The 10,438-nt window shown below is 62.4% G+C and overlaps 1 protein-coding gene across 1 annotated transcript in view; it reads right to left on the reverse strand.

Moving 5' to 3' along the window:
• The window catches only part of DLK1 (delta like non-canonical Notch ligand 1), a 28,241-nt gene that overhangs the window by 13,388 nt on the left and 4,415 nt on the right, over positions 1–10,438 (reverse strand). The window contains exon 3 of the mRNA XM_029950866.1: positions 345–463. Within this exon, the coding sequence (XP_029806726.1) occupies positions 345–463 (119 nt within the window). The remainder of the gene's footprint in view (positions 1–344; positions 464–10,438) is intronic.

Genomic DNA, 10,438 nt, shown 5'->3' on the forward strand with positions numbered 1-10,438 from the left:
TCCTGGCCCAGGACCGGAGCCCAGCACGCCTCTGGCCTCGTCTCAGACCCCCCCCCCCCGGGCAGCGCCGTTCACGTCGGACACATCCTCCGACCTGGTGGCAATGGATTTCACACGCGAGTCTGACCCCGGTGGGGCCAGCAGCACCTTTCGAGGCCGGTGCCCAGCGGCCCGGGACCTGCAGCGCTGCTCACGAAGTGTTTGTGGATTAAATGAATTAATGAATAAATGAACAAGGCACGAAGTGTTCCCCGAGGGTTACCATGGGCCCCTCGGTGGAAGGTCCTGCGTCCTAACAACTGGCCAAGTCCCTGTGGCTGTGTCTGGTCACACCGTCTTGTTACCTGTGACCCCTGAGTCCCGGGGGTCGCTGGCTCCCCCACACCAGCCTTCCTGGGGGGAGGGCCCCTTGGGTGGTGGTGACGTCCCCACCTCGCTCTCGCCTTGCCAGGGCCTCTCGGTTCTGCCACCAGGAGTGGAAGGCGTGGAGACACAGCCAGCCCCCCCCACGGTCGCCCGCCGCCCTGCCCACCTCCCCCAGCGCCCGCCCGGCTCCTGTGTGCAGGCACTCCAAGAGCCTGTTCCTATGGTGACGCTCTGCGCCTCGGGAGGCCCTACCTCGCCGTTTGCCGCCAAGCTTCAGCTCGGGATGGGGGGCGGGGACATCCAGCCCCCGCTGACCCAGGCTCCCCCCACCCAAGACACATGGCGTTGCTCAGCGTCCAAGCTCAAGTTTGGTCTTTCTCAATGAGCCTTAATTGGATCTTGGCATAAAAATGTTCTTTCTTCCTCCCTCTCCATCCGTAGGGCTCCTCTATTAGCCACAGAGCTTGTTGCCAGCATCCAGAGAGGCTGAGCGACTCCCCCGAGGGCACACAGCAAGGCACTGGCAAAGCGGGACCGGACTGTTGAGGCCTGGGGCCCTGCCAGATAACCCAGAGACTGGAGGACGAATAGTGCTTTGGGGAGCCCCCAGGTTCCTCCTCTAAACGGTGCACTTGAGGGCCAGCCAGAGACCCCACAGATTCAAACCAGAGAAGAAATTCATGTCATTGGAATAAGACACCAGCTAGGACTGTGGCAGTGGCCTCTGTTTCCTGCTTCAGCGACAGTGGAATTTGGGACAGGAGACTGTTTCCTGGGGCCGGGCAACTTCCCTCTCTCTCCTTCTTCCTCCTCGCCCCGGCCTCTCCCTGCTCAGTCACATTCATGATGGAGTCCAGCTCTCAGCCTGTGTTGCTCTCCAAAGCTGGCGCAAGGGGTTGTGGGGACCCCAGTCTCGAAACATCCACCCATCTGTCATCCTCAGGCCTCCTCGAGGGCCGTCCAGGCCTGCATTTGCCCAAGCCAAGACCTAGCCCCTCCTCCCTCAGCCCTGCCCCTGAGCACACAGGGCCCAAGTCCTGGGGGGTCATGACAGAACTACGGCTGCACCTCCACCCTAGCCACCACCACGCTGGCCCGAGCCACCGGACTGTCACCAAAACCCCGGGGCCTTCTAGGTCCTGGAGAGCAGGAGTCAGACAGAGGTTTTCTAGATTTGTTTTCTAGAGTCTTGTTTTAACTTTTCATAGAAGAAAGGTAGAAGGAGAAAAGAGGGAGGGAGGGAGGGTGGGAGGGAGGAAAGATAGGGAGGGAGAGAGGAAGGAAGGGAAGAAGGAAGGGAGGGAGGAAAAGAGGGAGGGAAGGGAGGAAGGAAGAAAGGGAAAGAAAGGCGAGAAGGAAGGAAAGGAGGAAAGAACAGAGGAAGGGAAAGAAGGAAGAAGAAAGGAAGGAGGCAGGAAGGGAGGGAAGTCTGCCTTCTTGAAGCTTCTCCCAGCTCTCCCAGGGCCGCACGCTCAGAACCAGGCACACGGCAGGTTCTCATTATTTGTGGAACCAAATTGCACATTCATATCAAGGAATCGATGAGGAAGCTTTTGGCAGGCGTGGGGGCACCTTGGGGCCCAGAAATGGTCTTTTAAAGCCCATCCAGCCTGTGGATGAGTTTCTTCCAGCACCTCGCCCCTGCCTCTCTCCGATGGGCCAATTATTTCTGATTGTATTTTACTTGCTTCTGCCTCTCCTCCTCGGGCAGCCTTCGCTGTGTGAAGCCCACAAAGGGCCCGACTGACCCACGCGTGCCGTGGGCGGGGGGCCCGGCATGTCCGCACCGGCTTGTTTTTCCCCGCCAGCCAGAGAAGGTGGAGGTCGGTCGTGCGTGGGCTTTCTCGGTGTTTCCTGCGCACACGGCCAGGCAGCCCAGGAGGGGAAGGTGCCTGGGCGCGAGCAGGTGCATGAGGGAACAGGCTCAAGCACCCTGGGCCCCTGTTCGCTCCCTTTGGGGCAGTCACCGCCTCCCCCCACCCCGTGGAGGTGAGACTGTGCCCAGCGCCTGCCCTTACCAGGAGCTCTGGGGCTGGTCCCGCCGCACCTCTGAAACCCCCAAGCCGGTGACGCCGCAGGACCCGGACTGAGAAGGGCCATGCCGAGGCCGGTCACCACCTGAGGTCCTTAAACACGGCCCAGCACCTACAGCAGTCCGTCCCTGGGGCTCTGTGGCCGGCCTCCTGCCTGACAGTGTGCGTAAGCCCGGAGACCAGGGGCGGGGAGGCCCTGCGGGATTCAGGCAGGGTCCCAGCAGGACACAGATGGCGCTAGCAGCAAGGCGTTTGGTTCTGGAGGGTTTAATAAAGGACTATTTACAGAGCTGTGGGCCGGGTGTGGGGAAGCTGCAGGGGGAGCAGCATGCAGTCACCCTGGAGGCCTGCGGGGGGAGGGGCGGAGGAGCCATCAGCAGAACTGGAAGCCAGGATGGAGGGGGGGCAAAGGCAGTGGATGAGGAGGCCCCAGTCCGCGGCCACCGCCCCTGTCCTCTCCGGTGCTGGGGGCGGTGGGGACAGAGCCAGGAGCACAGAGCAGGCCGGAAGGACCAGAGTAAGAGCTCCTCTCAGAGCACCATTGAACCCAACTGTCTCCATCTCAGTTAGGGAAACTGAGGCTAGAAAGCTGCTTCAGGGCAGAGCTCGGAACCTGGGTGTCTTGGCTGGGGCGCCCGTGCCCTCGGCCCTCACCGACCCGCAGCAGTGCCCAGCTGCAGGGCTCTCTCGGGCCCGGGGTGCGGGGGCGTCTGCACCCACCACATGAGCTGAGCCCCCACTCTGGTCTGGAGAGCGCCGTGTTGGCAGTGAGCCTGCTGCGGGCTGGGTGATAGGCGCCCGGATTTGGGTAGGACCTGGGGGGATCTTCTCCTGGGCCTCAGTTTCCCCACTTGACTCTCCTCGGCTGTGACTTCTCACTCTGCCTGGGCCAGGGCTTGTGGTCTCGATGGCCCGGATGGGTGGAGATGCTGAGAGGTGCGAGGGGCTGAGACCGCCGCGGGGACGGGGTAGTGGAGACCGGAGGTCAGGCCAGGGAGAAGAGGAACCCAGAGAATCAGTGAAATGAGAGAGGAGAGGCGGTCCCGAAGATGGGGGGGCGAGGCCTGGGGCTTCCTCTCACCCGGTTCCCCATCCCCCCTCCCTACTCCAAATGTTCAGCGCTGACCTGTCAGCACAGGGTCCCTTTCTCAACACCCAGAAACACCCTGCTTTCCACTTCCCATCTTTACAAAAACTGAGAGGCACGTCGGACACAGAGAGAAAAAGAAGGGAGGAAGGAAAGGGAGGCCTTGGCCCCCAGTGCCTCGTGGCTTCGGTGAAGAGGGAGTTTGGGAAGTCCGCCACGGGGACGGGTCAGGGGACACCTCTGGGGCAGACAGGGACGGCCGCAGGGGCTGTGGCGGTAGGAGGTGAGCATCAGACACCATCCGCTGTGGTCGTGAGCCAGAAGGGAGCAAGAGGAAAGGTCTGCGCTTTGGGAAAAGCTGTGCGTGGCTGAGGGTGTGCCCACGTATGTGTCTGCAGTTAAAGACGGAGAGACCGGAGGGTGTGTACGGGCAGAGCGCCTGTAGACAGCGGGCGAGGGCATCAGCGAGTAACTGAAGAAGGAGAACAGGGTCTCTCTCCTCCCTGAGTTCCTGGTCTGGGAGGCACACAAGGATCTGAACGACACCTCCACTAAAGGGACGCGTGCTGTGATTGAATTCCCGCGTCCAGTGGCCGTCTGGCCATCGGAGGTGCTGTGTGATTCCCCCTCCCGCACCCATGCACCTGACCAAAACCCCTGGCGGCCCGGGGCCCCAGGAAGCACTGTCCCTGGAGGCAGAGCATGTGTGTTCATTGTGCTTTTAACTTTCAAAGTGCTTTCGTATTGATTTTATTTACTCCTCCGGACCCAGCAGTTGTCATGCTCTGCTTTAGACATCAGTGAGCGAGGTGGGAGGTGGTGGTGAAGGCTCTGGAGGCCACAGCACACGTCTGATCCTCCTCTGGGCCGTAGCCATGTAGTAAGGGCCCAGAAGTGTTTGTTGAGTGAATACACGATGGGTGGTTAGATGGATTAGTGGATGGATGGTTGGATGGATGGATGGATGGATGGATGGATTAGTGGATGGATGGTTGGATGGATGGATGGATGGATTAGTGGATGGATGGTTGGATGGATGGATGGTGGATGCATGGAGAGGTGTATAGATGGATGGCACCATATGATAGGAGAGCTCTCTCTCTCTCTCTCTCTCTCTCTCATCAGGTGGGTAAACTGAGGCCTGGCAACCAGGACTGTGTGTGGCATCTATCTTATGACGATGATGTCAGTCCAGTTTCAGCCAAGAGGTAGCCATCTAGTGTCCCCAGAAAGACCCGTGGCATCCTTCCTTCTGGACACTCCCTCCGGGATGGGGGTGGAGCTGGGTTTGGGCTCCGTGTCTCCCTGTCCATGGACTCGTTGACCCGAGCTCTCCGGGAGGCCTGGACAAGACAGAGCCCCTTCCTGGGGAGGGCACCCCCATTTTGTGCCTGTCCACATGCAGTCCCACGAAGGCTGCTTCCTCACCCCGGCCTCCAGCATCTGTCCATGAGCAAGATATGCCACACGCTGTGCCCGCCTCATGCTGGGTCTCATTCAAAATGCCCAGCACTCGTGCCCGTCCCGTGCTGAGGGCTACCTCCTCCAGGAGCACTTCCAGGAATGTCTGACAGGCTTCTTGTCCCTGTGCCCACCATCAGGGCGTCTGCCAGGGCTGCTGGCCAGCCCATTGCCATGTCCAACGGCACACGAGCCCCCACCCCTTTTTGGCGCCAGGGTCGTGAGGTCTGGTCTCGCACTTGCACTCACCGGCGGCATGGGGCTGGTGTGGCTGCAGGGGGCCACCCTTTGCCCCCCAGCTGGATGGAGGGGTTCCCTCCAGGGGTGCTACTCCTGCCTCCCTGAGGGTGGGATGCCCATGTCTGGGGCTCCCTCAGCCCCTACACATCCCTGTCGCTGGTATTTTTAACTTGGCCCAGCTTTGAGTAAACCCTTCGTGCGTGGGGAGCAGTAAACAATGATCTGAGAACTTGGCTAATTAAAACATGGCTCCGAGGCTGCGGAGAGAACCCCCTGCGTCTGGCTCCATCCCGAGAAGGGTCCTTCCCGCCCAGGCCGCCTCTGCGGACCCCAAACAGCCCTGTGTCTGGGCCCAGCACCTGCCAGAAAGTCAAGGGCGCCTGGGGGGCTGCGGCAGGAGCTCCATCCCAAACACCTCCCTGTAGCCTGGTCCCATCTCAGACAGACCCTGCTGCCTCCTCCAGGCAGTCCCCCACGGATGTGCGTCCTTCTGCTAGGGTCAGGCAGGGAGGTGGGTCTACGGCCATCTTGCCCAGTGGCTGCTGTTTGTAGGTCTCTTTTCTGCGCACTCTGCTGCCAGCCAGGGGCTCGGGTCCTGACCCCACATGTCCCCTTACTCCTGTCTTCTGCCTCCTGCTCCCATGACAGACCCCTCACTTCTCTCTCCTCCTCTTGGGCTGAAGGGTGAACTGCAGTTAGTTATCATAAGCCCTGGGGGGAGCCAGCAAGTTCCCTCTCCCCCTCTACAGCCCACTCTTTCCTCTCTGGATGTGCCTGCCTCCGTGGCCCCCAGGCAGACCCCGGGGGACCTGTCCCAGCTGCCGCTCTGCTCGCACAGGGAGGAGTCCTTCCTTCTCCTGCTCCCCCTCCTCTCCTCTCATGGTTTCAAGCCTCAACCCAAGTGCCCAGGCTCCAAACTGTCTCTCCTGGACCTCCTGGTCACACAGCCCCTTCTCGCTCCTCGTCCTGCCAGAGGGATGGACCCTCAGAGACAAGAGGCTGCCTGGTTGTGGGGAGTGCTCCCTGAAGGCAAGACTCCTCCTCCCCTCTGTGGGCGCCTGTGGGGAAGGAGCCCCCTGTAAGCTGTAGACTGTTTCCCCAGAGGCAGGAAAGTAGGTGCTCAGTAAATATCAAGAGACACCCACACACACACCAAAGAGGTGCGGTGGTCAGTTCTCAGGTGGTGCTGAGGTTACAGGAAAATGGGAAATGGTCACCGTCCGGAGGGGACCTCGGGAAGCCACTAAGCCCTGAAAATACCTATCCCCGCACTGGACTGTCCACACCAATCTGCACTTCCGGTTGGCAGAAAGGAGCCTGGCACCCAGTCCCACCCGCCACTGCCCAGCTGGTGCCTTTTGAACAGGTGTCTTGAACCCCACTGGATCTCAGTGTCCACAAGATGGGGCGAAGAACACCCTCCACTCTGAGCGCCCCCTCTCGGGCTCTGGCAAGGCTGCGGGGCTGAGCTTGGAGGGAGAGTGTGGGAGCCAGGACCTGGTTATCAGCACTCCCACTAATCGTTGTTATTACAATAATGAGGTATGTGCCCCCTTGGCCTTTGGGGTAATCGAGCCTCTCCCAAGGGTGAGGGAGCCTCCTTGCTGGTGTCCCCGCCCCCCGGAGCCAGGCCACCTGCTTGGGGGAGGCCAGGTGATGACTGGCCAGGGGGCCGGCCCGTGGGCACCCCGGAGCCCCTGATTGTCAAGAGGCTTCCCCAGCAATTCATGCCACTTAGTTCTGCCTGTGATAGGAGCGCGGTCTTGAACAAAGCGTTTGGCCACGTTCCCGGGTCGCACATCTGCCCGCCTCCTCCCCAGCCCCCCTGGCTTGTCGGGACAGGAGCCGGCGGGGAGGGGGTTGCAGACGTGAATCGTGGCATTTATTCCTATGTTCCCTGGCCGTGACTTTGTAAAAACATCTGCGGTGACTCTTCCTCGAGAGAAGGGAGCTGCTGGCTTCTTCCTGCAAGCGCTACTGGGAAGCAGCAGGGCGAGTGCTGGCAAGCGCACCATGTCACCAAGACGGACTCATTTCTCGGGGTGTGTCGCTACCAACTAATTAGCAAGTCGGAGGCCCGTGACTGTGGAAAAGGGCAGGAGAGGGCCCAGCAAGGCGGCCCAGATGCTGCTGGGTTCCCTCACGTTGTTCCCGGGACCCAGGGGGCGGGGGCCACAGGCTGGGGACAGGCCACCAGGGGCCCTCAGCTGGGGGCGGGGCAGGCCCGTGCAGACACGCGGGTTCTGAGTCGGAGCAGTGCCGGCCCGTTACTGTACCCACAGCCCAGGCTGGACTCCCCACTCAGGGTCTGGGGGTGGTTATAACAAAATCCAAAGACCATTGGGCCCCTGGGGCCCTCTCCCCACTGCATCCTGGTGCTGGCAACTTTGTCACAAACCAGGCTGGCAGTGAGGACCGCCCCCCACTCCCTGCCCCGCCCCCCAGCGCCAGCCCCTCCGACACCACCGCCATGCTGATGGCCGCTGCTCTCAGCTTCTGCCCGCCCACGCGGCCCCCGCCTCTGGGCCTCAGCACTGTTCCCTCCTCCTGAGGACCCCTCCTCAAGCCCGTCACTTGTCATCCTGCAAGGCTAGGTCTGAGCAAGATGACATGCAAAGGCCTGGCTGTGGCTTTATCCAGGGGTCTCCAAGGCTGGCTAGCCTAGTGGGCCCACCAGCCAGGTAGAACCGGGGGCCCTGAACACAGTGGCCACGTCTGCACCTCTCCCCGGGTATAGGGTGGCCCGCCAGGACGCCTGGTGCGGATCCCAGCTAGGACTCAGTGTGGCCCGGGGAGTGAGCTCCCGTTGCAGGAGGAAGGTGGGATTCAGAGAAGGGAGGGGATCGCTGTGCAGAAGAGCACAGACAGACGGACAGACGGTGGTCCCGACCCGCAAGGTAAAAACGACACCAGTACGAATGTTGATGTCCGCTCTCTGCCCCCACGTGCCCCGAGGTAGCTGGCAACCAGGCGTGCCAAGAGGGGGAGAGACAGGAGGGCCTGTCTGACCCGAAGCCCCCAGCGTGGCATGGCCTTGCCCTGGGCGGGAAGCCCTCTCCCACTAGCTGAGCTGCCTGGGTGCCAAGGTGGCCTGGGCAGGGCCTGAGAGCCTTTCTTTGGAAGGCTTCCCATTGGCGGTGACCTTGGGGATGGGCCTTGAAGGGTACAGATGAGTTTGCCAAATGCAGGGGAGGGGGAGGCCTTCCCAGCAGCGTGAGGAGCTTGAGCCAGGGAAGGCCTGGGCGCCAACGTGCCTGGCTATTTTGGGAGCCTTGTCAGAGACCCACTGGAGAGAGGGGGGCAGCTGTCCCTGAAGGTCGGAGGGGCTGCCCGGTCAGGCTGCTGGGCAGAGTCAGGGGGTCGCCTCAGACAGGCTCTGAGAGGGGGAAAGACAAGGTCAGAGCCTTAAAAAGCTTCAGCCACCGCTGGAGGGGCAGGGATGGCGGGCCCAGCAAAGGGGCCACCGCTGGGCGCCGTGGGGAGGCCAGGAGAACCCAAGCAGGGTCCGGAGGAGGGGCGGGGGAGGGGGCGGGGCGGCCAGGAGGAGCAGTGGAGGTGATGTCTGCCCTGGCCCTCTGCAGGCGCTCACTTCCACAGCCCTGTCTTCCCTCTAAGAAATCGCGAGAAACACCCAGGGAAGGTCTGCGTTTGGCTAAGGATCAAGCATGGCTGGAGGAAGCAGGGAGGAGGTAAAGGCCTGGAAGTTTCCAGAAGCCTTGAGGCTCCTCCCAGCACGTCTAGCTGGCCCCTGCCCCAGCCCCGCCTGGCCCTGAAGGGCAGGACAGCTGCCCCGCGGCCTCAAGGCTGTCGGCGAGCCCGCGGCGCCCCCTGCCGGCCCAGGCTGGAGGAGGCGGAGGGGCGGAGCGCGGGGCGCGGGAGCTGGGCGCCCCTCTCCCCGCTGCGCTCCCGCCCTCCCCGGGCGGATGCGTTTCATCAAAGAATGGTACGTGTGGCAAAAAGATAAGAGGGGAGCCGTTATTAATGAAAACAGGTGAAGGGGACATATTCATTATCGTTTCCAGCCTAATGAGGCCTGTTGAAGGCTCTCTCCGGAGTGATAAATCCCCCCCCATCGAGCGCTCCCAGCCATGGAGCCACCGGCTTGTCATAACTCATGTCGCCGCAATCACACCGCTTCTCCCAAATTTCCTCAGTGCGGCCCGAGCGAGGACACGGAGCTCCGCTGATAACAAATTTTGGAAACACAGAATTTCACACCTCATTGCACGAGCATTAAGACGACAATACATCGGAGTCTTTCCTCCCGACCGCCCAGCCCCCTCCTCTGTGGGGGTGGGGGTGAGCCCAGACCCCCCCCTCCTCTGTGGGGGTGGGTGTGAGCCCAGGCCTCCCCCCTCCTCTGTGAGGGTGGGTGTGAGCCCAGACCCCCCTCCGTGGGGGTGGGTGTGAGCCCAGGCCTCCCCCCTCCTCTGTGGGGGTGGGTGCAGAGCCCAGCCCCCTCCTCTGTGGGGGTGGGTGTGAGCCCAGGCCTCCCCCCTCCTCTGTGGGGGTGGGTGTGAGCCCAGACCCCCCCTCCGTGGGGGTGGGTGTGAGCCCAGGCCTCCCCCCTCCTCTGTGGGGGTGGGTGCAGAGCCCAGCCCCCTCCTCTGTGGGGGTGGGTGCGGAGCCCAGGCCTCTGGGGGTGGCACAGGCACCTCCCACAGACCTTGCAGGCTTCCAGGGTGTGGCCCAGGGCTGGTCAGGCCTGGGGTGAGGTGACTCCGGAGAGGGGTGGTGACAAGAGAGGCCTTTGTCTCAAGATCACGGGGCCTGCAGTTGCATGCAGGGGGCCCCCTGACAGGCCCCCATGGCGGCCTGGACCTCCCAGTTACAGCTCCTGACGCCCGTTCCCAGCAAGCTCGGCCAGGTGGCTCGATGTTGTCACCCCTCCTGGGAGTGAGCGCAGACAGCTGCACTAGACACAATCCAGACTGCAGGGCCTGGTCAATAAAGCTTCCCATCACGCCGCTGCAAAGCCCAACCAAACGGCTGCCTTGGCGTCCAGACGGCCCAAGGTCTGGCCACCCCGGCTGGAGGGGCGCCCAGGAGGGGCACCCGGAGGGGTGGGAGGGTGGAGAGGGGCAGTGGCAACCCTATCCTGTGGGACAGGGCGGGAGGGGGAAGGGGGGCCAGAGGAACTGATGACCCCCATCCCCCCCGCTGGGGCCTGGGACCCGCCCTGCCCACCCCCCATGTGTCAGGGTTTCCCACCTTCGTCCAGACCCCCCCCCCCCGCCCCCTGTGACTCATG

The sequence above is a fragment of the Suricata suricatta genome, chromosome 9 (assembly GCF_006229205.1).
Source record: "Suricata suricatta isolate VVHF042 chromosome 9, meerkat_22Aug2017_6uvM2_HiC, whole genome shotgun sequence".
Lineage (NCBI taxonomy): Eukaryota > Metazoa > Chordata > Mammalia > Carnivora > Herpestidae > Suricata > Suricata suricatta.